General features: G+C 44.5%; 1 protein-coding gene across 1 annotated transcript; it reads left to right on the top strand.

Annotated features, from left to right (window-relative positions):
• Positions 1-124: 124 nt before the first annotated feature.
• LOC139423933 (voltage-gated delayed rectifier potassium channel KCNH4-like) lies at positions 125-27,929 on the top strand. The gene is made up of 16 exons (XM_071175583.1): positions 125-200; positions 14,192-14,425; positions 14,962-15,108; positions 15,257-15,390; positions 16,958-17,201; positions 17,770-17,927; positions 18,633-18,840; positions 19,511-19,705; positions 21,125-21,324; positions 22,680-22,929; positions 23,232-23,446; positions 23,557-23,595; positions 25,307-25,689; positions 25,939-26,018; positions 26,280-26,356; positions 26,850-27,929. The coding sequence occupies exons 1-16, from the start codon at positions 125-127 to the stop codon at positions 27,927-27,929; spliced, it is 3,720 nt and encodes a 1,239-aa protein (XP_071031684.1).
• The last annotated feature ends 54 nt before the right edge of the window (positions 27,930-27,983 follow it).

Raw genomic sequence — 27,983 nt, 5'->3', positions numbered from 1 at the left:
GAGAAGCATCTGTTGAAGTGCAGACTGCAGAGTTACGTTGGTCTGACTCGCCCTCCTCTCAGCTCTGTCTGTTGGGGGATGGAGTGACTTGGTGAGCCCAGCTCTGTCTTCATCGTTGGACAACATGCCTGTGATGAAGGGCCTCCTGGCTCCCCAGAACACCTTCCTGGACACCATCGCCAACCACTTTGATGGCACCCGTAAGTATACCCTTTACTCAAGCCTTTCTGCCTTTGTGCCACCCTCCGTGCCCACCTAATTGGGATGCCTGCAGTGTTACAATGGGTTTGATTGATTGTAATTTACTGGTGAGGTCATTTACAAGTTGTGCACAAGTTGTGTTTAATACATTGTGACTTTTCATTGTGAGATTTCCACTTTGATTTTGTTTCAGCGGGTCAATGAAAATATGACCACCTTTAACTTTTAGCTTTGATTTTGGGCAGGATTCAATTCGTATCGCCAAAGTATTGAGGAAGATCAGCATTATAGCTCGATTTAAAGGCAATGTCCCTGCGTCCGTGGAGACTGCAAATGCTGCGTATGTGGGCTCAATTGGCAGCTACCTTTACATTTTATTAACTCAGAACTACAGCGATACGGATTTAAATATATTTATGACTATCTCATTCAAATCGCATGGTGTCAAGCATTAGAACCATCGAGAAGCGGGGGGGGGGGGCTGCTGTGGGATTAACACAAATTCTCGAAGATGTTGGGTGGTGGGTTATGAACTGGCATATGGAATTGTTTTAAGATGGTCCTACCATGGATCATTTAGCTATTTGATTTAACATTTTAGGACCCTTTAGGTATCCCAAAAATATATTTTAAAAGTATTTGATAAAATATTGAATTTGGCCTTCAGTACCAAATACCACAGAAACACATTGAATAACACGTCCATCAATGGCAAAAAAGACAGTAAAAAAAATTTAATCCTAAGGAATAAGGTTTTGAAGTGTCTGTCCTATATCTAGGAGAAATAAGAAAGCTCTGTCTTGTCAAGGTTGAGCTTGAGGTCGTGGGCCAGGCACGATATCTGCCAGGCACGCAGAGATGTGTGTCTCCACCTGGGTGTCAGAAGGGGCTGAAGAAGAAAAGGAGTTATGTCATCTGCATCGCAATGATAGGAGAGACCATGTGATGATATGACGGAGCCGAGTGACTTGGTGTGTATGCAGGGTCGGGTAGATTACTTTCTAAATGTAATCCTTTACAGTTACTAGTTACCTGTCCAAAATTGTAATCAGTAACGTAACTTTTGGAATACCCAAACTCAGTAACGGAATCGGATTACATTCAGTTACTTTTAGATTACTTTTCCCTTAAGAGGCATTAGAAGAAGACAAAAATGTATGTTACCAATTGAATGACATCCATTGCAGGATAAAGCAATGTTTACATAGCTGCCATGTTTGGCTGTTAAATTTAACTTTTCGGGTTGGTTGTGTGGGCTTATTATAACCCATCGCTTTCTACTGCATATAATAATGTAAGAACCGAAGCTGGAGATGAGAAGCAAGTACAGGGAATGAACATTTAATGAACAGACAAGTGACAGAACAGGAACATCGTCAGAACAGGGGGAACAAAACGACATGACGACAATAAAGCTGAAGCCGGGAACAACCTGGGGAACAGACAAACATAGGGGAGGTAATGAAAACAGGTGATTGAGTCCAGGTGAGTCCAATGAATTACTGAAGAGTGTGACGAGGGAAAAAGGTGTGCGTAATGATGGTGGCAGGAGTGCGTAGTGCTGGGCAGCCTGGCGCCCTCGAAGTGCCTGGGAGGGAGAGTGGGAGCAGGCGTGACATAATATTATGATTAAATTATATCTTTACATTACTATATATAATTTATAAGTCCAAAAATGGATGTATCAACTACAGATTGCCCTATTAAGTCTATCAAAAGTGTACGAGTTTGAGCATGTATCCATTAGACCTATGGATTTTGTTTTATATCAGCATGAATTAGATTGAGCAATAAAAGCCCCAATTTTATTCCATAGCCTGGGATCCGCACTATGCAGCTGTTGTAAAAGAGCATTTTTCCCTGGCTGTCCACTGGTTTCAAAAACAAAGATTGATAGGCATCTTAAATTCAACCATTATTGGGTTCAAATACACATTTGGATTTCTGAACAGCCATCCACGACAACCACAAGCCGTAAGGCACAAATAGCTAAATGAGAGAGCAGCAGTGTGATTCACATCAATGCCCTACATAGGTACCAATAATAAGTGATATTTTTCCCGCAAACATCCTTTCGGAATTTAAAAGTAATCATCTAGTTTTTCAAAAGTATCTGTAGTCTGATCACAATATTTTTGCTGGTAACGTAACGGATTACAGTTACCGTTTTTTGTAATCCCTTACATCCCCAACCCTGTGTATATGTAGCCTGGCGAAAGTAAACCCTCCACAGGACACAAACTAATTTTGGGTTGTTTATTCTGTCAAAGCTTACATTTCAAATAGGATAATGTAGGAGGGAAATCACCGCAAGTTGAAGTCACCGTAAAGTAAAGTTCAGTTCAAATCACGATCAAGTGAAATAAATCTGTTAGTAAAGTGGATAAAAACAATGAGTACAATAAGTACAAAGTGAAATGCACGAACGGTAGTGGCTCTGCTTTCTATAGAAACACAAGAAAATACCACAATGTTCAGTTAGAATGGACCTCTAACATTTCAGATATCTGGGTACAAGATGTCCATGATCAAAATGACATTGTGCATGAAAAACAAAAATACATTTAGTCATAAAACAATAGGAATACTTACAAACACACTGTCCACGTGATGCCCTAACCCCTCATGGAAGAGTAGACCTCATCTCACCCATAATGGACTGGGGGAAATGTCATATCAATGTTTAAATTATGATTCAAAAATCAAACAAAATACAGCACCCTGAAGCTTTACAGGAAACAGAATGTCATTCTGATATTTACTCACGCTTCAAATAATGTTATCAACTCCACCACGTGGTTCTGAGAGCACTGGTATTCAGCTGGCAAGAAGCTAACATCCTCATGTCAATCTGAAAGTATCAACAAGCTAGCATGACCATCTTGCATAAATATTACAAAACAAACTCTTATACACTGCAGATGATGCAGAATATGATATATTCCGGTATAAGAGTAAGATAAAATGCAGTATTTACCCATCTAAAGTAACGTTGGACCCACGGTGGATTTCAACAGCTCTCCGATGTAATTGCTTGCTCTCAATCTTACACACTGTGCGTGCACAATCTTATAACCTCTCTCACACATTATTTAAGGATCTCTTAAAGGGACTGTGCCATCTAGTGGATATAAATGAATACAGCTATGTGTTTTTACCACCCGGCTACATATAGAGAGAAGAGGTGAGGGCCTAGAACCAAGCCCTGGGGGACACCAGTAGTGAGAGTAAGTGGTGTAGACATAGATCCTCTCCACGTCAACTGGTAGGAGCGGCCTGCCAGGTAGGATGCAACCCTGAGACACCCAGCCCTGAGAGGGTGGAGAGGATGATCTGATGGTTCACGGTGTCAAAGGCAGCAGATAGATCTAGGAGGATGAGAACAGAGGAGAGAGAGTCAGCTTAGGAAGAGCGAAAAGCCTCCGTGACACAGAGGAGAGCAGTCTCAGTTGAGTGACCCATCTTGAAGCCTTGACTGGCTTGACACTAATTGCTAATTGCCTAGCTGAGGTGAAGAGCACACCTCCCGGTACTAATTGCTGATTGCATAGGAGAGAAGAAACCACTCCCCCTCCAATACAGCCACTGATTACCAAAACAATAACAGTCACAAATTGCCCTGCCCTTTATTCCTGGTTGATGTGTCAACAATCAGCTGCAAGTCATTTTTTAAAGTTGAACCTTTGTTTAACTAGGCAAGTCAGTTAAGAACAAATTCTTATTTACAATGACAGCCTAGGAACACTGGGTTAATTACCTTGTTCAGGGGCAGAACAACAGATTTTTACCTTGGCAGCTCGGGGATTCGATATAGCAAACTTTTGGTTACTGGCCCAACGCTCTAACCACTAGGCTACCTGCCGCCCCAGGTATCCTAGTGGCTGCTGAGCAGTCATTAGTTCATACACTAAGTAGACTAAGTAGGCTAAGTAGGCTAAGTAGGCTACTGGAAAGACAGACAACACTTAAAGTAAATGGCCCTAGCTAGCAAAAATGCAGTACTAAACAGCACTAGATGAAGACAAAATTATACTTATTACTACTAGCGATATTAGGAGTCAACTAGCTATATAATTGAAGCTACACCACGGCATGGCAAAGCAAATAATGAACCACTGAAAACACTACCTAGATTTGAATTTAGTTCAACTACCACTTAGTCCAACTATCACTCCACTACTACTACAAAATGTAATTAAATTACTAGTAGAACTATATGTAGTTCACCACTCCCCAACACTGTGTGTAAGTGGTACTGGAGTGGGGCAGCCAGTGAACACTGTGTGTAAGTGGTACTGGAGTGGGGCAGCCAGTGAACACTGTGTGTACATGGTACTGGAGAGGGGCAGCCAGTCAACACTGTGTGTACATGGTACTGGAGAGGGGCAGCCAGTCAACACTGTGTGTAAGTGGTACTGGAGAGGGGCAGCCAGTCAACACTGTGTGTAAGTGGTACTGGAGAGGGGCAGCCAGTCAACACTGTGTGGACGTGGTACTGGAGAGGGGCAGCCAGTCAACACTGTGTGTACGTGGTACTGGAGAGGGGCAGCCAGTCAACACTGTGTGTAAGTGGTACTGGAGAGGGGCAGCCAGTCAACACTGTGTGTAAGTGGTACTGGAGAGGGGCAGCCAGTCAACACTGTGTGTAAGTGGTACTGGAGAGGGGCAGCCAGTCAACACTGTGTGTAAGTGGTACTGGAGAGGGGCAGCCAGTCAACACTGTGTGTAAGGGGTACTGGAGAGGGGCAGCCAGTCAACACTGTGTGTAAGTGGTACTGGAGAGGGGCAGCCAGTCAACACTGAGTGTAAGTGGTACTGGAGAGGGGCAGCCAGTCAACACTGTGTGTACATGGTACTGGAGAGGGGCAGCCAGTCAACACTGTGTGTACGTGGTACTGGAGAGGGGCAGCCAGTCAACACTGAGTGTACGTGGTACTGGAGAGGGGCAGCCAGTCAACACTGTGTGTACATGGTACTGGAGAGGGGCAGCCAGTCAACACTGTGTGTACGTGGTACTGGAGAGGGGCAGCCAGTCAACACTGTGTGTACATGGTACTGGAGAGGGGCAGCCAGTCAACACTGTGTGTACATGGTACTGGAGAGGGGCAGCCAGTCAACACTGTGTGTAAGTGGTACTGGAGAGGGGCAGCCAGTCAACACTGTGTGGACGTGGTACTGGAGAGGGGCAGCCAGTCAACACTGTGTGTACGTGGTACTGGAGAGGGGCAGCCAGTCAACACTGTGTGTAAGTGGTACTGGAGAGGGGCAGCCAGTCAACACTGTGTGTAAGGGGTACTGGAGAGGGGCAGCCAGTCAACACTGTGTGTAAGTGGTACTGGAGAGGGGCAGCCAGTCAACACTGTGTGTAAGTGGTACTGGAGAGGGGCAGCCAGTCAACACTGTGTGTAAGGGGTACTGGAGAGGGGCAGCCAGTCAACACTGTGTGTAAGTGGTACTGGAGAGGGGCAGCCAGTCAACACTGAGTGTAAGTGGTACTGGAGAGGGGCAGCCAGTCAACACTGTGTGTACATGGTACTGGAGAGGGGCAGCCAGTCAACACTGTGTGTACGTGGTACTGGAGAGGGGCAGCCAGTCAACACTGAGTGTACGTGGTACTGGAGAGGGGCAGCCAGTCAACACTGAGTGTAAGTGGTACTGGAGAGGGGCAGCCAGTCAACACTGAGTGTAAGTGGTACTGGAGAGGGGCAGCCAGTCAACACTGAGTGTAAGTGGTACTGGAGAGGGGCAGACAGTCAGGACAGTAATTCAGGCTGCGACAGTGATGGAGAGAGTGGTGAGAGCTCAGCAGAGGAGGAGTGGGTGTGCTGTTGTTTTGGATTGAAGTGCCACTTGTTGGGCTGTTGTGTGTTTGCTGTCTCTGTTGCTCCTCATTAAAGTGATACTTCGGGATTTTGGCAATGAAGCGAGCCAATGTTAACTTGTGTCAGTGCAAAATCAGACACTTGCAGTCATTGCACTAACGCTAGTTAGCAATTGCGCTACCACTAGTTAGCAACTCTCTTCAAACTGCACGCAGAGGCATACAAATCTTGGGAAGTAGATAAAGGTCTTCATTTTCTCCTGAATTATCCCTTTACAGTACCTGTATCCCTATTTCCCCTTTATTTTAGCTCACTCACAACCTAAAAGCTATTTTTGTATTAGTCATGTGTTCACAGTTCATGCATTCTGTTTGTCCATCTATTAAGCACCTCTGCATTTAAACCATAGGATATATACTGAGTGTACAAAACATTAGGAACACCTGCTCTTTCCATGACATAGGTGAACACCAGGTGAATCCAGGTGAAAGCTTTATGTCACTTGTTAATTAAATCCACTTCAATCAGTGTAGATGAAGGGGAGGAGACAGGCTAAAGAACGATTTTTAAGCCTTGAGACAATTGAGACAGTGATTGTGTACAGTGGCAAGAACAAGTATGTGGAATTATCTGGATTTCTGCATAAATTGGTCATAAATTAGATCTGATCTTATTCTAAGTCACAATAACAGACAAACACAATTTGCTTAAACTAATAACACACAAATGATTGTCATTTAAACACTTACAGTGTAGGTTGGAATACGTATGTGAACCCCAAAAGCTAATTGGAGTCAGGAGTCAGCTAACCTGGAGTTCAATCATTGAGACGAGATTGGAGATGTTGGTTAGAGCTGCCCTGCCCTATAATAACACTTACAAAATTGTGAGTTTGCAATTCACAAGAAGCATTTTCCTATTTTCCTGATGTGAACCATGCCTCAAACAAAAGAGATCTCAGAAGACCCAAGATTAAGAAATGTTGACTTGCATAAAGCTGGAAAGGGTTACAAAAATATCCCTAAAAGCCTTGATGTTCATCAGTCCATGGTAAGACAAATTGTCTATAAATGGAGAAAGTTCAGCACTGTTGCTACTCTCCCTAGGAGTGGCCGTCCTACAAAGATGACTGCTAGAGTACAGCGCAGAATGCTCAATGAGGTTAAGAAGAATCTTAGAGTGTCAGCTAAAGACTGGAACATGCCAACATCTCTGTTGACGAGTCTATGATACGTAAAACACTAAATAAGATTGGTGTTCATGGTAGGACACCACGGAAGAAGCCACTGCTGTCCAAAAAAAACATTGCTGCAAGTCTGAAGTTTGCAAAAGAGCATCTGGATGTTCCACAATGCAACTGGCAAAAAATATTCTGTGGACAGATGAAACTAAAGTTGAGTTGTTTGGAAGGAACACAACACTATGTGTGGAGAAAAAAAGGTACAGCACACCAACATCAAAACCTCGTCCCAACTATAAAGTATGGTGGAGGAGCATCATGGTTTGGGACTGCTTCGCTGTCTCAGGGCCTTGGACAGCTTGCTATCATCAACAGAAAAAGGAATTCCCAAGTTTATCAAGACATTTTGCAGGAGAATGTAAGGCTATCTGTCCGACAATTGAACCTCAACAGAAGTTGGGCGATGCAACAGGACAACGACCCAAAACACAAAAGTAAATCAACAGTAGAATGGCTTCAACAGAAGAAAATATGCCTTCTGGAGTGGCTCAGTCAGAGTCATGACCTCTACCCGATTGAGATGCTGTGGCATGACCTCAAAAGAGCGGTTCACACCAGACATCCCAAGAATGTTGCTGATCTGAAACAGTTTTGTAAAGAAGAATGGTCAAAAAATTCCTCTTGACCGTTGTGCAGGTCTGATCAGCAACTACAGAAAACTTTGATGGGGGTTATTGCTGCCAAAGGAGGGTCAACCAGGTATTAAATCCGAGGGTTCACATACTTTTTCCACCCTACACTGTGAATGTTTATACGGTGTGTTGAGTAAAGACATGACAACCTATAATTGTTTGTGTTATTAGTTTAAGCAAACTGTGTTTGTCTATTGTTGTGACTTAGAGGAAGATCAGATCAAATTGTATGACCAATTTATGCAGAAATCCAGGTAATTGCAAAAGGGTTCAGATACTTTTCTTGCCACTGTATGTGTGCCATTCAGAAGGTTGAATGGACATGACAAAAGTTCCTTTGAACGGGGTATGGTTGTAGGTGCCAGGCACACCGTTTTTAGTGTGTCAAGAACTGCAATGCTGCTGGGTTTTTCACTCTCAACAGTTAACCGTGTGTATCAAAAATGGTCCACCACTCACTGTAGGAATCGTTGTAGTCAACATGGGCCAGCGTCCCTGTGGAATGCTTTCAACACCTTGTAGAGTCCATGCCCCGACGAACTGAGGCTGTTCTGACGGCAAAAGGGGGGGGGGGGCAACTCAATATTAGGAAGGTGTTCCGAACGGTTTGTACAACAAGTATATGTCGCTCATGGACTACTGTCCAAGCTACATGATGCACTTTCCCATGGTCAGATCGGGTCACGCTCTTCTCAGTGGGTTACAAGAAGTGGGACATGACATCATGCTAGCGTGTGGCCGCCGATCTGTGTCCTGGCTGAGTTAATGAATTCAGTGTGTCGACAAACACACTCACACTCTCTCTATTACACACACTGACACTCACACACACACACCAACCTGGACTCAGGAGTAGATGTAACATAGTAAATGTAAACCCAGGACACTCCAATTAGGATGATATGATATGTTACGTTTCATATGGTATGTATTCATTTGTGGATGTCCATCATCCATTTCGTATGATATGTTATGATTTACAATTTGTGTGATATGCAATGCATTGCAATTCGTACAATATGCTACAGATTTCTAAAATGTATGATATGTAATGAATTACAATCTGTTGGCTAACGTTAGCTAGGTGGCTAGGTGGCTATCGCTAACGTTAGCTAGGTGACTAAGGTTAGCTAGGCTAGGGGTTAGGTTAAGGGGTTAAGGTTAGGGTTGGGCCTCCCAAGTGGCACAGCGGTCTAAGGCGGTGTAACTACAGACCCGGGTTCGATCCCAGGCTGTGTCGCAGCCAGCTGAGACTGGAAGACCCATGAGGTGGTGCACAATTGGCCCAGCATCGTCCGGGTTAGGAAAGGGTTTGGCTGGCCGTGATGTCCTTGTACCATCACGCTCTAGCGACGACTGTGGCGGGCTGGGCGCATGCACGCTGCACGCTGACTTCGGTAGCCAGTTATACGTTGTTTCCTCCGACACATGTGGCTGACTTACGGGTTAAGCGAGCAGTGTGTCAAGAAGCAATGCAGCTTGGCTGGATCGTGTTTTCGGAGGACGCACGTCTCTTGCCTCTCCCGAGTCCATACGGGAGTAGCAGCGATGGGACAAGACTTAGACTACCAATTGGGGAGAAAAATGGGTAAAAAGTACAATAAACTGATAAATTAAGGTTATGGGAAGGGTTAGCTAACATGCTAAGTAGTTGCTAATTAGCTAAAATGCTAATGTTGTCCATAATGACATTCGAACATGTTACCTTTGGGTTGCTAGACGTTCGCGTTATACGCCTGCCTACGCCTGCCTACCCATCCACCCCGACCAACCACCCTACTTTCGTAGTGTGAGTGTGTTTTTCCCTTAATAAGTAGAATGCTGTCTCATGTAACCATACCAAATGTAACATATCATACGTCTAGTCTATGAGACCAGGCTGCACACACACACACCCACACAAATACAGAGTCAGAATAATGTTTTTCACAAGTTTGGTGGTTACAGGCCCTCCGTGTCATGGTGTGGGTGGAGGAGCTGGCCAAAAGCTTTAATGGACAAGACTGAACCGGTCTGGGGGAAGTGGGAGGTGCAGGGAGCCGTGATCCAAAGGGAAGAGATGTAGTCGGAGCTTGAAATGTCTGTAGGGAGCTGATAAAATAGTCCAAAACTTTGACATTCTTCTCTCCGAGTTCTGGGAAGCTTCCTTATTTTTAATTTTAATTTTTTATTGAACCTTTATTTAACTATGCAAATCAGTTAAGAATAAATTATTATTTACAATGATGGCCTACCCTGGCCAAACCCTAACCCTGACCACACTGGGCCAATTGTGCGCCTTAGACTGCTGCGCCACTCGGGAGCCCACACAGTGTATAATAGATAATTGACCTCAACCTATGACCTATGACACCAATATTCTAATATCATGCGCGACAACAAGTGGGTGGATTTGCAACATGAAATGTACAGTGGGGCAAAAAGTATTTAGTCAGCCACCAATTGTGCAAGTTCTCCCACTTAAAAAGATGAGAGAGGCCTATAATTTTTATCATAGGTACACTTCAACTATGACAGACAAAATGAGGGAAAATGTTAATGAATTGATTTGCAAATTATGGTGGAAAATAAGTATTTGGTCAATAACAAAAGTTTATCAATTGTTTATCAATTGGTGGCTGACTAAATACTTTTTTTTTACCCCACTGTATGTATGACTGCCTCTCTCAACTAAATGACCCTCTCCTTTGTGTAACGTGAATAGACCAAGCGATTACAGAATGAATGAAAGTGACAGCCAAGTGATCCCAACACGTGAGCAGGGACATAAATTACAGTTAATTATGCATGGGTTAAGCGCCAATCAAACAGCATCTGGGTATCGATATCAGTCATCCACTCTCTGTAAAAGTAGGCTGATAAGTAACTCCATCAATCCCATCCCAATGTCTGGTGGACTATAACACGCTGTAATAAAGGAAAGTTCCCTCCATAACGATCCATTATATAATTTCTCATTTCACTCCTAATACATTATTTAGTCGTTGCCAGAATGCAAACAAACTACTATATACAGTAGAAACGTACAGTACACATTGTACAGTTATTCCCATTTATATGTACATTTCAGGTTCTACTCTGTGGATTATGGTACCGGGATGTCAGAGCGGAGTTATCGATTGCAGCGTTTACACAGCAATAGTTGTATTTGTGTGCACAGCAGAAGGCTAAAGCTTTCATTGTTGTCTTGTTGTTGCTCCACAGAATGATTCAGTCTAATTATCTGTGTGGGCTGGGAGCTACACACAGCTTTCCCCTCCTCATTGAGGCATACAATTAGTTAATAGCATTTCCCCTCCATTTCAATTCACATATTGTGATTATTGTTGTTGTGATTGACGCAAAGGGCCTGGCTTTTTGCTTGTGCAATGTAAGTAGATTGGATTGGGTTTTGCTCTTCGTCACCTGATGTCAATTACCGAAGCTAGTGCATGAACAACGAGACAACAATGAAAGCTTTAGCCTTCTGCTGTGCACACAAACATAAATCTAATATAACTATAACTATACGCTGCAATCGATAACTCCGCTCTGACATCTCGGTACCATAATCCACAGAGTAGAACCTGAAATGTACATGTAAAAGTAATAGAAAAGTAATAGAAATGTAATAGAAATGTAATATAAATGGCCAGTTATTCACTACAATGGAGAAGTCCCTTTTGTCGTGTGGACGGTCATTTCAGAAATGATTCTGGGAGAAAATGAGAGAGGCAAAGAGAAATAGAAGCTCTTAGAGAGAGCTCTTAGAGAGAGAGACTGGTAGACTGGATGCATTTTAGCAGAATAATAGAGTCATGTTGGAGAAAGAGCTTTACCATCTGTTTGCTTTGGTTTAGAAAAACAACCTTGTTTCACTTGTCTGTATCAGTCTAAGCCAAGTAACATGATGATCATGAAGCTGCTGTAAAAAAAAACTCTATTGGTCCAAATGCTGCAGTTGTTTAATAATCAGTATGTTTTCCCGTAGGATTAACTTATTGCAAATCTATTTGTGTTCTTCCTGTATAAAAAAGGGACCGTATCCTGGTTACCTCCTCCCTGTGGAAATAACAGCTTTGCCATATGCTTTTTATTAAAACAATTACAAATTGCTATGGCAACCCAATCCGGGGCACATAAAGTCTCATGTAGCTTCTGTACTAATTAGCTCTACATCAGTCACTTAAGAGACTGACATTTCAGGAGTTTGATGTTTTTGCGGCGGCAGGTAAAAATGTGTCGTTCTGCCCCTGAACAAGGCGATTAACTCACTGTTCCTTTCATTGTAAATAATAATTTGTTCTGAACTGACTTGCCTTGTAAAATGTCTTAAAAAATGACGTCTTTCTCGACAGGAAATTCTGTATACGGTAACAGTATACAACCTACCTCAATCTAAAGATATCCTCCATCTATACACCTTTCAACAACAGCCGTGCATGGCTCAGTAGGCGAGTGTAGGCTGGGGGTCGGACTGTGGCTCGCCTCAAATGACAGAGTTCACTTAACAAGAGATCTGGAGCACTTAGGTCCTCTTCACCACTCCGTGTGAACTAATGATCAATTCGACTTGTGTACTAAGTGTGTATGTAATACTTATCTGCCACAACATCTGCAGTATTGTCAATGCAAATGTCTATTTTGTCCTTGGAGGACTTATTCAGATAAGCTAATGATAATGGGCTGCTTATGAAAAGACTTTCAAACTGTGACCTCGGTGTTTACGCACTACGCATCTAAAAATAAACGGAGATCATTAGTGTATTGATTGACAGGGTACGATCAGACCATCATCACATGTACAGTGAGAATAGGAAATTCTGTCTTGTCCAACTCAAACCACCCCTGTGTGGAAGAGCAGTGGATGAATAGATCAATTATGGAATTGAATTCAGTCAGTGGAATCATTTCCTATGAAACTCTATACAGCAGTGACCCAATGGACTTGATAGTTGGGGACAGGTGACAACGGACAGGCATTGGATTGTGGGAGACATCTGTGATCGGCAATTGTCTCTGCACAATGAGGGGCTGTGCTACACTACGGTCTACTTTGCCCTTCTGAAAGGGTGGAACAGAGGGTCAGGAGAAGGGCCGTTTAACAGCTGCCTGCAAAACATTTATTTTATGGAGATGAGTTGTTCAACTCACTATGGAGGAATATATCATTCATAAATGTTTACAGCTGTCCCAAATACACAACGGTGGTCTCTCTCTGAACAGAGTAAGCAGGTAAATAGCAGATAAATAGAGGTACATTTAAATCAAGCAAATCAAATTTGAACAAAAAACTGAGTATGTTAAATAATCCCACAGCACCCTCCGTCCTCCCATAAAAATAAAGACGTCTATAAAGAACTATAACACCCTTGCCTTTTGTGAACTAACACTCGCGCTTGACTTTTTTTGCTGATAGTGTCTGTGATGAAGACGAACACACTCAGTCGCTCTGGATAAGAGTGTCTGCTAAATGACTAAAACGCAAATAGAACAACACAACACAAATGATTCATAGCTGAAATGTGACTTGGGCATATCGCACCTGTATTCTTACTGCTGAAAGTACATGTGCCTGCACAGTTCAACAGATTGGAGCAGCTCTGAGAGGTGGTTGGTATTTCAGTAGAGTCTGACAGAATCAAAAGGCAGCTACTGAATCAGAAGCTCCAGCCTGTCCTGTGATTGGCTGGCGCTCTCTTTGGTTACATGGGCAGGAGGATGTGAGGATACTACACATGATGCTCATTTCCTATCCCCATTATCCCCTGCTGGGGGGCCCCCTGGGCTGTGGGCCCCCATAGAGTGAACTGGGTCCCCTCTTCTCTCCTATCACATCCACCAGACTTCACAGGCCTAAACTTCAAAGCCTGCTCTGATGTCCCTGCAGGCTGCTGTGGGTGGGTTCTATGTGCTAGTTAGTTAGTTAGTTAGTTAGTTAGTTAGTTAGTTAGTTAGTTCGACTGAGACCGAGACAGACAGAGCTCTTTTTCAGACAGCTAAAGGATGAAATAGACCCTGAGAGGAGAAAATGAGTGGGAGGAGAGAGAGATTCAGAAAGAAACCTGAAATCGACTGAATCCCTGACGCTATGTTCCACCTTCATAGATGGCTGTATTCAACACAAGCTTGATTGTTAATTACATAGCCTAATTCAGCATCCAGGGGCAAGGACATTCATCCATTTAATGTCTGAATCACACAGTGTACTCGAGGGACAGAAATAATTGGTTGACCACTTATACAGCAATCATTACGCAGACAGAGTTAGGGTACAGTACATCGTGTCTCTAATTTTCTCTCCTTGCTTTCCAAAGACAGCAACTTCCTTCTTGGGAATGCCCAGGGTCGCCAAGGTTACCCCATTGTGTACTGCTCGGACGGCTTCTGCGAGCTGACGGGGTTTGTGCGCACTGAGGTGATGCAGAAAACGTGCACGTGTCGCTTCCTGCACGGGGCAGAGACCAGTGAAAGGGTGAGGCAGCAGGTGGACAAGGCCCTGGAGGGACAGCAGGAGTACCAGGGGGAGGTGTGCTTCTATATGAAGAACGGTGAGCATTCAGTCAACACATGGTGGCCCTCTATACAGCATCATCCAACCAGATCTGTCTTTTTTGAATGTATTTTTAGAACAATGGACAGAGGATGCAACATACACCAAGTTCACGTCTGCACAATATGAAGAGGGAGTCGAGTAAAATACAGTCCTCAACTCCACGTGTCATTATAATTGAACTCAGTGGTATTCAAAGTCATTTAAATTAAGAGTGCAGATTATTTAAGGGGACAATATACAAGCATTTTGAGAAAGATCATTTGAAAAACACAATTTTTATTGAGTAAATGTATTTTGGTTCATTTTCATTATGATAAGAGATGAAAATGCAATGAATTGAAGGTTATTTGTTGATTTACAGATGTTGTAGGATGTGTCATTAGATTTGGGGTGGGATGGGATTGGGTCATGAGAAATTATTGGGAAAAGAATGGGTTCCCCAGAAGTTTTGGCGGGACAAAATTGGGTCCGAATTCTGAAAACATTTGAACACCACTAAATCTAACTTCTTCTGTAATGTTGCTTCCGCAGGGAAACCATTCTGGTGCCTTCTTGACATTGTGCCAATTAAGAATGAGAAGGGCGAAGTGGTTCTATTCCTTTTCTCCTTCAAGGATGTCACTGAGTCGTACGGAAAAAGCCACCAGCACAGCAACAGGAGAGGGGTGGAGGCCACAGGTATCCTACTAACTCTGCAACACCGTGGCTTACACCTTTATTGAACCGTTTATACTTTTAGACTATGGTACTTTCTACGATGATAGCATAAAAGGAAGGCTTTAAAAAGTGTAAAGTCCCATTCTCATTATTGTCCTTATGTCATCAGGCATCTCAGAGGACGCACATCAGAGCAGAAAACGCAGCAGTTCCCACTTTTCCCAAGTCAGGGAGAGGGGAAGGACTGTCCTGTACCACCTCACCAACCAGTTCTCCAAGAGAGGCAAGGGGAAGCTGCCCAATGTGAGTTCCCCGGGATCTCACTGTACTGTACAGTAGAGTGTATTGACTCATTGACAAAAAGGACGTTTTTCTTTAGAGGAAAGGCATCATTTCATTATTTTACCAACTGCTTTCTGAAACATGACGTCATTTGTTTTCATACCACATGTAAAATCACATTCTTACCGCATTCAAATGAAAACATATTTGAGCAGACGTGTTAGGGAGCATATAAGAGCGTGGTGACATTTACCTATCCATTTGAGGAAGGTTGAGCTTGGCCCAGATAGAGGAATTGATCAGGCAGCCTTTGAAGCTCCGGTCTGCTGTGTGTGGTCTTTGTAGTGCTGGTATATATATAGAGCAACAGAGAGACGCAGTGTGGCCTTTTGCAGATTGGGACATGGGAAAGCTGGGGTATCATCTCACTAATTAAAGGAAAGTACCGGAAGAGTGGGCACAGTATGACACAGCAGTGGACAGATAGAACCTAGGATTTTCAACCTTTTCCCTCTTCCTCTCTTAAACACGTCTTATATGAGCTAGTTGTTGTTTAAAGATACGTCAATTGTACCGTTAAATGCTGAGAGACTTAAAACTTTAAAACATCAATGAAATGTATGACAATTCACTCTTTCCGAATCCTACCTTTTACATACTTGATGGGGATCAGTTGTTTAAGATTTTGTAGAAAATGAGGTTACCATTGACAACAGCATGGGCTATGTGGCATGGTTGGAAAAAGTTTCTAACATGCGCTTTTGCTGTGACAGTTGTTGTTGTGCATCTAAATCCTCCAATTACCAAGTAATTATCTCCCATAATGTACCCAGCTATTATCCCACCAAGGGTTCCCACTTGGAGGTTCTGCTGAACTATTCAGCAGCCTCTCTAGTCATGTTGAAGAACGACAGAGGGAATTTACTTTCAGATCTCATTACCTCAAGGGATCTCCATAGTACCTCATCCATATTTCATCTCCCTCATACTGAGTCATTTATGGAGGATAAAGTCAGTGGTTCTGCATATGTGTCGAACAGAGCATGTTGATAATGGTCTCTATCGGTCTTTCATGTATTGTCAAATGAGCTTCCATTTGATCCCCAGGCCTGTTAGAGTACCTGCTACTGTTTCTGAAGTTACTACTGCTGTGAGCCTATGGCCACGAATTGCATGATGGTTATTTCTGTCTTGAAAAGATGCCATTGAACCCTTAAGATGTTTCTTGATTTTTGTTTATTTGGGTAATTGCTTGACATTTTACTTCACTGTTAGGCGCTAGAAACACAATTATTTTGCTGCCCCCAGCTTTACCATCTGCTAAACTGTGTACGCTACCGATAAACTTTGATTTGATTTGACGTCCTTTTTTCCTAAAAGGAACATTTACTCCTCCTCTCTTGTGCCACAGAGGAGTTTGGATTGGGGCCAAGGGAGTGCAGACACTGATTTTGATGTAGCTAGGGCAATTAGGTGTCATTGCATTCTTGAGATGTTCTCATAAGTACAAGTGCCACTGTGGTGTCTTGGGCTTTGTCTGTGACCTGGGACCTATGACCTGTGAGCCTTGGCCCCTGTCTCCCTGCAGAGTGTATTCCAGAAGCCCTCTCTCCCAGAGTACAAGGTGGCGGCGGTGCAGAAGTCCCGCTTCATCCTCCTCCACTACAGCGTATCCAAGGCCCTGTGGGATTGGCTGATCCTCCTGGCTACCTTCTACGTGGCGGTCACCGTGCCCTTCAATGTCTGCTTTGTCAGTCACCAGGACGACACCGACTGGGACTCCCGTAGCACCATTGCCAGTGACATCGCAGTGGAAATGCTCTTCATTCTAGGTAACATACTGTTGTGTAACAGTACTGAGAGTGGCAACATAGTACTCCAATGGTAAATGTCATATCACTCCGGTGGCTAAATGAATTGGCACCAGTATCTAGCTCCTCTGGTATATAGTTGATCAATAACAGTTATTTCCTGCTGTGGCAGTGGGTGTTTCCTTGGAAATCGGTCACACTTGACTGTACTCGCTCACCCACCTGCATTACCAACTCATCATGGTGTCTGTGTCACCCCTGGTTACAGCTCCCATTTTGAGCCACAATTAGAGACCTCCTGTCTCCAATGGATTTGTGATCCTAAAACAGCTGTGATGGGGCTCATGCTTTTTTAAGTTGAGGAAATGGTAATTATGTGCAGTGACCTTCATGTACAAAATTGTCATCACATCGTGTGTTATTCTAAACCGCTGGTGTCATGCCATAATTAGCATTTACAGCTCACCTGGAAAAATGCTGGAACGTAGTAGCCTATCCACTCACCTTACACACTTGTTGTGTAATTGAGTAAAGGATAAAATATTATTTTGCTCATGTCCTGCTGGGTTTGCTTTCTGTTCCTCCCCAGATATCATCCTGAACTTTAGGACCACCTTCGTGAGTCAGTCGGGTCAGGTGGTGTACGATGCCCGCTCAATCTACCTCCATTACTGTGGCACCTGGTTCTTTATAGACCTCATTGCTGCTCTGCCCTTTGACCTCCTCTACGCCTTCAACATCACAGTGGTTAGTCTGTATTGGTGTCATCGACTGTGCATGTATGGGTGTCATGGGCATTTGGCTTTGCGTGTGTATGCAGTTCCTTATCCTATCTTGAACAGACAGTGCTTGTTTGATAGCCCTTCCCAGAATAATCGTTTTCCCTCTTAAAATATGTTGTTGGTCCTCTTTATTTCCCCTGAGCATTGAATTGTAACGGATTAGGTCTTGCCACCTCCATGCTTTATTGACTGCTCCTTCCTTCTCTCCAGTGTCCCTCCCCCTATCCACTAGCTGCACTCCCCATCGCTCTCTCTCTCTCTGTCGCACTGTTAAAATCTCAGCCAATAGCCTTCTCACTTAATCTTACCTGGGCTTCTGAGATGTGATACTGTTCAACTGCCCCTTTTTTCCACCAATCATTTGTTTCTCAAGCTTTCCAAGAGATGTGCTGTTCTTTACGGATGAATGCATCTTTAGCCTCTGGGGGAAGTGGGATATCTGAGTGGTAGGAGGAATGTTTGCTCACTGCATCTCAGCTAGACCGTGTCCCTGGAGATATCATTTCAGTACAGAGGATAGATCGTCTATACTGTATTAAAATGTCTGACGACTTTAACCGGACTATGACTCAACCCTCTAACGTCTTTTGGCCTTTACACATATCACAATGCAAATGGTCATCTCAACATGAATCGTTGCATGTAAACATGTCCGTTACCTCCTGTCCAGACCTCGCTGGTCCACCTCCTGAAGACGGTGCGTTTGCTGCGGCTGCTGCGGTTGCTACAGAAGCTGGACCGTTACTCCCAGTACAGTGCTGTGGTCCTGACCCTGCTCATGTCTGTGTTCGCCCTGCTTGCCCACTGGATGGCCTGCGTCTGGTACGTCATCGGCCGTAAGGAGATAGAGAGCAGCGACCCTGTCACCTGGGATATAGGTGAGCGCCTGTTTGTTAGTGTTCGCGTGTGAATGTGTGTATATTGTGTGTGGTTGTTGCACCACTCTCGCACAGTAGACACATCAACAGAACGTTTCCTTTTGTCGAGCACCTCGGCTTACTATAGGAAGCAGCCATGTGTGACCACTATTTCCTCTACATGTGTCTGTTACACAGTAACTCGTTTCACTTGCCTGACAGCTAGATGCTATGGCCCCCTTGCACACTCGGTCCCTGGACAAGCCTAAATGCTTCTGAACTGGTCTCTCAGTCCATCACCCTCCATAACACCCTCCCAGTCAACCTCACAGCAAGTGTAGGTCACAGAGTAATGGACAGAGACTGTTTGGCTGGTCCCCCCTACAGTGACTATCTAATTTAACTCCCAGTAAGAATGCCTCACACTCTGTAATATCACCTCTGGATGGAGAGTCAAGCAGACACAAAGGAAAAAACAACCCAATCTCTTTCACGGGACTTCTATCAGATCCCTGTAATGCATTTTCCTTTTTCTCCTCCTCTCTCTCTCCCTCCCTCCCTCCCTCCCTCCCTCCCTCCCTCCCTCCCTCCCTCCCTCCCTCCCTCCCTCCCTCTCTCTTCCTTTTCCCCCCTCTCTCTTTCTCCCTCCCTCTCCCACTCTCTGTCCACCATGTCCTGCTGTACTCTCCAGGCTGGCTGCAGGAGCTCGGGAAGCGGTTGGAGACCCCGTACATCAACAGTACGATGGGCGGCCCCTCCATGCCCAGTGCTTATATCGCCTCCCTCTACTTCACCCTGAGCAGCCTCACCAGTGTGGGCTTTGGCAATGTGTGTGCCAACACAGATGCTGAGAAGATCTTCTCCATCTGCATCATGCTCATGGGGGGTAAGTTCATCTGCATCTTGCTCATGGGGATAAGTTCATCTGTATCATGCTCATGGGGGATAAGTCCATATGCATCATGCTCATGGGGTTAAGTCCATCTGCATCATGCTCATGGGGGATAAGTTCATCTGCATCATGCTCATGGGGATAAGTTCATCTGCATCATGCTCATGGGGGATAAGTCTATCTGCACCATGCTCATGGGGTTAAGTTCATCTGCATCATGCTCATGGGGATAAGTTCATCTGTATCATGCTCATGGGGGGTAAGTCCATCTGTATCATGCTTATGGGGATAAGTTAATCTGCATCTTGCTCATGGGGATAAGTTCATCTATATCATGCTCATGGGGGATAAGTCCATCTGCATCATGCTCATGGGGTTAAGTCCATCTGCATCATGCTCATGGGGGGTAAGTCCATCTGCATCATGCTCATGGGGAATCATTTCATCTGTAATATTCTCATGGGGATAAGTACATCTGCATCATGCTCATGGGGGGTAAGTCCATCTGCATTATTCTCATGGGGGATAAGTTCATCTGTATCATGCTCATGGGGGGTAAGTTCATCTGCATCATGCTCATGGGGATAAGTTCATCTGTATCATGCTCATGGGGATAAGTTAATCTGCATCATGCTCATGGGGATAAATTAATCTGCATCATGCTCATGGGGATAAGTTAATCTGCATCATGCTCATGGGGATAAATTCATCTGTATCATGCTCATGGGGGGTAAGTTCATCTGCATCATGCTCATGGGGGATAAATCCATCTGTATCATGCTCATGGGGATAAGTTAATCTGCATCATGCTCATGGGGATAAGTTAATCTGCATCATGCTCATGGGGATAAGTTCATCTGTATCATGCTCATGGGGGGTAAGTTCATCTGCATCATGCTCATGGGGGATAAGTCCATCTGCACCATGCTCATGGGGGATAAGTCCATCTGCATCATGCTCATGGGGAATCATTTCACCTGTAATATTCTCATGGGGATAAGTACATCTGCATCATGCTCATGGGGGGTAAGTCCATCTGCATTATGCTCATGGGGGATAAGTTCATGTGTATCATGCTCATGGGGATAAGTTCATCTGTATCATGCTCATGGGGGGTAAGTTCATCTGCATCATGCTCATGGGGGATAAGTCCATCTGCACCATGCTCATGGGGGATAAGTTCATCTGCATCATGCTCATGGGGATAAGTTCATCTGCATCATGCTCATGGGGGGTAAGTTCATTGGAAGCAAGGCAGTGTTAGTAGACATCTTGATACACAAGCTGTCTTATTAAGACTTCTTGAAAACACTTATTAAGATGTCTTCACAAATCTCTATAAAAAAAGTCTTAAGGCATGGTGATTTGTATGACTCTCTTCTACATGTTCCCTGTTCCTCTTCCGACCTGCAGCCCTGATGCATGCAGTGGTCTTCGGTAACGTGACAGCCATTATCCAGCGCATGTACTCTCGGCGCTCGCTCTACCACACGCGTATGAAGGACATCAAGGACTTTATCCGTGTGCACCGTCTGCCCCAGCTGCTGAAACAGAGGATGTTGGAGTACTTCCAGACCACCTGGTCTGTCAACAATGGCATCAACGCCAACGAGGTGGGTCACATGACACATATGTATTTAACAATGGTGGTAACAAACTCCGGCCAATGATTACAACAATCCAATGCTTTCAAATCCCTGATAGGGAGTGGGCAAGTGCACACTTTAGGATAACAATGGACCATTGGGATGCAGCCATTAGGGTAGACAAACATACTGTACTGACAGACTGGTCTTTATATATTTTCAGATGTAAATAATTAGCCTTTCAGAAAGAGTACACCTTATGTTGGGAGTAGTTTTCGAAAGAAATCTTTTCGAAAGAAATCTTTTGTATCCCTGCCAAGGTCTTTCGATCAGATGGTGTTGACAGTGTGGGTGTGTATTGTCACATTCAGACATGAATGGCCTCGTGGTCTAGTCGTGTCTCCGTGTGGGATGGCGGATTCTAAATCAGACATGTCATTTTACATCTAGGTCATCTCCACCTTTATTTCCCAATCTTCTCTCAGTCTCTGCCCAATGAGGTTAGATTGGTTCTTTTAGAAAGTAGTCTTTTGTTCACAGTGATGGGCTTAGATCTAGTATTGCCTAAAAGTGTTCCCTATTGTAGGAACGACCTACAAAATTCCTTTCACCTTGATTCGGCAGTTTGGGATTGCAGTTGTTTCGATTGATTCTAGAGTATTATTTGTTGATATTGTGGTGTTGAGGTGTGGTTATTTTTTATTTATTTGTAATGCACATTTTTCTTCCTGCTTGTGAGAAGGTGTTTGTACTTAGGGCACCATTGTGAATGAGGCCATGGTCTTATTTGGGCTACCCTGAATAAATACAAGTTCATAAAACATTTTAGACTACGGCGATAGGATTAAACATGTTGGTACTCATTTACACCCTCTCGACATCAGCTTCATAATTTATTCTCCGCTGAAGGCGCGACAACAGACGCTACGAAGGATCCCGAGAACTTGCAAATGTATTACACCTCTTAGCTGGTGCTACTGCCAGGCTAGCGTTAGTGAAACAGACCAACAGTGCACATTATACGTAGAGATTTGAGTCATCTAAGAAGGCTTCCATGAAAACAACTACTGTACATTGAATGTAGCTAGAGTCCAACACAAAATACAAGATATTGTATACTCACTGAGAATTGTGTGTGTTTCAACAACACATAGAATACATGTTTGTGAATAACTGTTGATTGGCTGTCCACACAGTGTTCATAGGCTTGAACTTGGTTTATACTGTCTCACATCTCATATGACAAGAGCATCCCTTTAGCCTTGATCCTCGGACACCACTGTCCCTCTCTGGTACCTCTAATCTGATACAATCTGATCTGTAATCTGATACAAAACCATTGCATTGTGGGTGCTGAAGTCCTCCTTCTCTCCTCCTGTCAGCTGCTGCATGACTTCCCAGACGAACTGCGTGCGGACATCGCCATGCACCTGAACAAGGACATCCTGCAGCTGCCAGTGTTTGAGCGGGCCAGTAGGGGGTGTCTGCGCTCCCTCTCCTTGCACATCAAGACCTCGTTCTGTGCCCCGGGAGAGTACCTCATCCGCCAGGGGGACGCGCTGCAGGCCAACTACTTTGTCTGCTCTGGGTCTCTAGAGGTGCTGAAGGACGAAATGGTCCTTGCTATCCTGGGTACGTCTTAGACAACTCACTTCCCTGTTCTGGAGTACACTTTCTTTTTATAATTTCCTTTTTCTGTCTCTCGTGTCGGCGATCCGTCTCTGTTATCAACTCTTTGGCCGCGTCTGAAATTGAATCTTAATCCCTTTATAGTGGAATACTATTGGCAAGAAAAGCAGTGCACTATACGGGGAATAGGGAGCTAGTTTTCTTTATCCATCAATTGTTATCCCAGCAATATGGATGTTGTCATTATAGTGTATGAGAGAAGCATCAAGTCAACTCAGATTATTAATTGGGTAATCTGTCTCTAGGCAAAGGTGATCTGATTGGGGCAGACCTGACAGCGCAAGACCAGGTGATCAAGACCAATGCGGACGTGAAAGCTCTGACCTACTGTGACCTGCAACACATCAGTGTCCGTGCCCTGAGGGAGGTCCTGGGCCTCTACCCAGAGTATGGCAATCGCTTCAGCTCTGATATCCACCACAACCTCACCTACAACTTGAGAGAGGGCAGCGAGGCAGAGGTGAGAACCACACATGCTCACTCAATCAATCACTCACTCACTCAAACTTTACTCTGTGTAGCCTGTGTAAACTGTAATGGAATTGTGACTCATTCTGACTCACTGTCCAGGGGCTGACAAGGTTCTCACGGTCCCCTCGGCTCTCTCAGGTAAATGTGTGCCTTTTTATTACTATACTACAGATGGGGTTTACTATGACCTATCAGTCTGCTACTGACAGATAACTCAGGGATGCTCCTACAGCCACAGCCAACATATCTACAAAGTCACAGCTTCACATTGTCAATTCAGAGCTCAGAACAATTCAGAGCTCAGCACATTTGTAGTCATAGCCAGAATATTTTAAGCTAAATGTCCAAGTAAAATATTTACACCTTGAGATGTGAATAGGCTTTGTGACTCATCATTCCATTTTTCAAAGTGTTTATATATTGGTCTGGGACAGAGACATTTAAATGATTGAAGGTGATATAAGGGTTCTGGGCCCTGACCTGTTGCCCTTCCTTCTTAGGTGAACATATAACTTGATAAAAGGCTGCACGCAATGTTCTGATCTAGCCCATTCCCAGATAGAACTTCTCTCTGAAAGAAGCAGGATTGCGACTCTCACGGCCCCATTTTGCCACCTTTGTTGAGAGCTTAACAAAGGGCTGTCATTAGTGTGTCTCTGTATCTCTGTGAGGCTGATCTTGTACTCTTGTTTTTTTGTATTTGAGTGGGTGTTGGACTAGGCATATGCCTTTGTGTGTGTGACCTTGTGTGTGCACATGCATGTGTGTTCCTATGACATGTGAGTGTCCACGTGTTAAGGTTTCTACATTGTGCGTGGGAGTTAACTGATTCTCTCAAAATTAATTTACCAGAATGTGAAAATTGTCTGGTAGCAATAAACGAAAAAAAATAAATAATAACCTGACAGAAAAAATGTCACTCTGAGGAATAACAATTATAAACCACAATGAGGTCATAACAGCTAAATAATCTGACTCCTACTGAAAATGCCAAGAAGGCAGTTCACCTCAGTGCACCTAATTTCCTATGTTTGCCACTAAGAGAAAGGAACAGCACTGACTAAAAGCAGAACAGCTATTAGAAGGAAATTACACACCATCTCTTGTTACCGAAGTAGGTGAGGATGGAGCGGGAGTGGTCCGGAGGGGGGCTGGACCCTGAGAATTTAGCATTTTCTAAACACCTAAAACAAATGTTCCTTCAAATTAGAGCCATAATCACTATACCTAATTCTATTCTACACAAATCTCAATATACTGCACTAATGCCTAGGATATTACATCCTAGTATTTTTCTATATCTAAGCGTACCTCTTGACCGGTCTGGTGGTTATTTTTTTAAAGAAACGCAATATGCTTCTCTGCATCTCTGCTAAAATCTGGGTAAAAGACTAAGATTATTCAGTACATTTAGTAATTGCTTGGTTTTCTAAAGTCTAGCAAACTTTGACAGCCTGAAATGGCTTGGTAGCTAGTTATTAGGTTGGGAGATTGGGAAAGTATCTAGCTGGCTAGCTAAAGCCAACTTCATAGAAAATGCTATAGCTCTAGATTGCAGGAGAAAGCTGTTTCAGGTGTTTAAAAATATAACAATTCTCCAACAAGCTCCCCTCCGGACAACCCCCCAGCCATCCTCATGTACTCTGTGCCCCCTCAGATTTTTAGGGTGCATGACGCCCCTGCTACCCATTACCGGCAGCTAAAATCAAATTAAACTCTGTGTGTTTCACTCTACACTCTCTCTCCTCCTCCACTAGCAATAGGCTACTGGAAGACATGCATGATTGTTTGAGAGAACTACAGAGAATCTGTTACTCATGCCTCTCCTCTCCCACCCTCTGCCCCTCAGGAGCGAGCTGATAAGGACCACAAGCTTCCCTTCATTGCGGAGGCAGAAGATGTGGAGTCTGGTGAGGACATGAGCCACTGTCCCACTGGTGCATCCCACCAAGGGCGGCTGCTACTGATGCATGGCCTGAGCAGCCCCGTCTGCCACCCTGGCTTCAGCAGCCTGCTGGGGGAGGAGCTTCGACGTGTCAATACACTCCGTCTCTGCCGCTCCCCAGCCCAGGGCTGCAGAGGCCGTAACCCCTCCCCTCAGCTGCTGTCCAATGAGGAGGTTACTCTAGCCCCGGTGCCCACAATGGTCACAGATCATAGCTCATCCCATAGGCCAGCCAAGCTGCTCATACCCTCCCTACATTGTGTCAGCCCTCTGGACCTCAGCCCCAGGTGAGTAATGAGACATAACTGTCAATCAAAATGACTAGCGTTTGTAATTCATTAGCCCAGTACCTAAACCTAAGGTTTGTAGGATTATAAGACTATAACCATTAACCAAAAAGTAAATCACATTTCCCAATCGATTTACCTGGTAATAACAGCAAAGACAGATTACAGTTAAATTTATTTAACTGAAAATCACTTCATATTTAATCATAACCCACTTAAGTGTGAACCTCTCTTTCCTATCTCCTCTAGGGTTGTGGATGGAATTGAGGATAATGGGCAGTCTTTTCACTTCAATGTGGATCAAGGCGAGGCAAAGACCAATAGCAAAGGTAATGGGCTCAGGTTAAACAATGGTTTAACTACAAAAAAACTATGTTTTTCTATCAGTGGATTTCTAACAGTAAATAGAAACGTGTTTTAGGCAAGGATACTGAATTGATTGGTCAGAAAATGGCTTTTTTAGAATGATCCAAAGCAGTACAAGTAGGCTACTCATACAAATGAAATGGTATGAGCAAAGTGCTTTATGTTGGAGTGGGGTGTGAAAGCACTGATCTCATCCATCCTTGTCCATCCCATCCCCCCCATAGACCCATTCCAGGTTAGCGCCAACTTACTTCTGGAAACAGAGGAGGTGAGACAGAACATCAGCCAGCTAAACAAAGAGGTAGGAACATACAATCACATTGACGGAGTAAACGGACACATAAACCAACATAATGATGTATCAATGAACTGATAAATGAATGATATGCTCCATCTAGGTAGAGAGACCTCAAGAGACACAAACTTTTTTGTTCTCCCACTTCATTTTCCGTACTCCACTTTCGCTGTACCCTAAAGAGTGTCTAAAAACAGGTCATCCCTGACACACTTTCAGCATTAAATACACCACTCAGGCTATGTAGGCAAGAGAACATTGAAAGACATTTTTCCTCAAATAAAATGTAGGATTGTTAAATTGGAGATGCTCCAGATTTGAAAGCTCACGTAACACCGACTGATAATTTATGGCTGTGCTTGTTTTTGGTTCCCACCATTTCTGACCTAGAAAGAGACAATAGAACTCTAATGCTTATGTCTCCTGTCTTGGAATAATTACTATTCAACCAAGCAACAGATTGTAGCTTTCATTATTCTGTGTGCCATCTATTTTCCAGATGAATACCCTTAACCAGGAGGTGTCCAACCTGACCAAGGAGCTCCATGAGATGATGCATTTCCTGCAGGCCCATGTGACCATGTTACATTACCCCTCTGCCATCTCCACCTATCCTTATGGCCTGCAGATGGCCCCTAACCCCAACCCCAGCAGCAACATGATTGCTGCCAATGACTGGCAGACACGGGTGCCTTTCAGTATGCCTGCTGGACCTCACCCATCTCACCTCCAACATGACACCCTCAGCCACCCTGCCAGGAACATGTGGGCCTACAGTGGGGTGCCCCCCCAGGGCAGAGGTCAGAAGGTGGAGGTTGAACACCATCACCAGACGTCCAATCCCAGGTCATCCTGTTTACATCCGTGCTGCTCGGACAGAGGCATAACCACTGGTCAGGGACTTGAAGCCCAGTACAGGCCTTTCCCGACCTCCAGAACTACACCCAACTCTCCCTATATGGGCCACTCCCAATGCCGGACTGGGCCATCTCTTCTGAACCTCAACTCTGCCTTCCCAGTACTCCCAGGTGCGGGTCCTGGTCAGGTTGAGTACAAAGCCTCCATCCCCACCATCAGTACCTTTCGTCCCCTATGTTCCCCAGGCAGCCTCAGCCAGTCCCACCCCTCCCTGAGTGTCCAGGTCAACTCTGACCGCAGCCATTCACCGTCCATCTCCCCGACGCCTATCCACGTCTCACTGACCCCTACCGGCCAACCACAGCTCCACACCGCCTTCAGCTCTCAGTCTGGGGTCTACACGTCTGTCAGCCCAACATATAATCAGATGCACAACCAGACCACCCAGGGGCAGGGCTCTCTCAACAGAGCCAGGAAGAATGACCTGGTGGGCTCCAGCCCTGTCCACACACTGGACTCATCCCTACATCTGGCAGGGCAGCCAGCAGGTCAAGGGCCAGACTGTGGAGGGCCTAAGACTGAGTACCCACAGGGCAGGGAGAGACCTGAGAGGATGCAGAGTGATGCTGAGCGGGCAGAGTCCCAGACCCAGGGGACCAACATCAGCACACAGCAGGCCCTGGAAGTCGTGCCTCTCTGGGGCTTGGAGGTGACACATTAGCAGCTGTCTGGAGCCCCACAGAGACCGGATAAATAAACGGGTCATTACTGCTGC

Source organism: Oncorhynchus clarkii, chromosome 13 (genome assembly GCF_045791955.1).
Source record: "Oncorhynchus clarkii lewisi isolate Uvic-CL-2024 chromosome 13, UVic_Ocla_1.0, whole genome shotgun sequence".
In the NCBI taxonomy this organism is placed as follows: domain Eukaryota; kingdom Metazoa; phylum Chordata; class Actinopteri; order Salmoniformes; family Salmonidae; genus Oncorhynchus; species Oncorhynchus clarkii.
This window is presented reverse-complemented; position numbering and strand designations above follow the sequence as displayed.

Coding starts and splice junctions, on each gene's coding strand:
- LOC139423933 (XM_071175583.1), top strand. CDS start 125: ATGCCTGTGATGAAGGGCCTCCTGGCTCCCCAGAACACCTTCCTGGAC. Junction 201..14,191: donor CAACCACTTTGATGGCACCC/GTAAGTATACCC, acceptor TGCTTTCCAAAG/ACAGCAACTTCCTTCTTGGG. Junction 15,391..16,957: donor GCAAGGGGAAGCTGCCCAAT/GTGAGTTCCCCG, acceptor GTCTCCCTGCAG/AGTGTATTCCAGAAGCCCTC.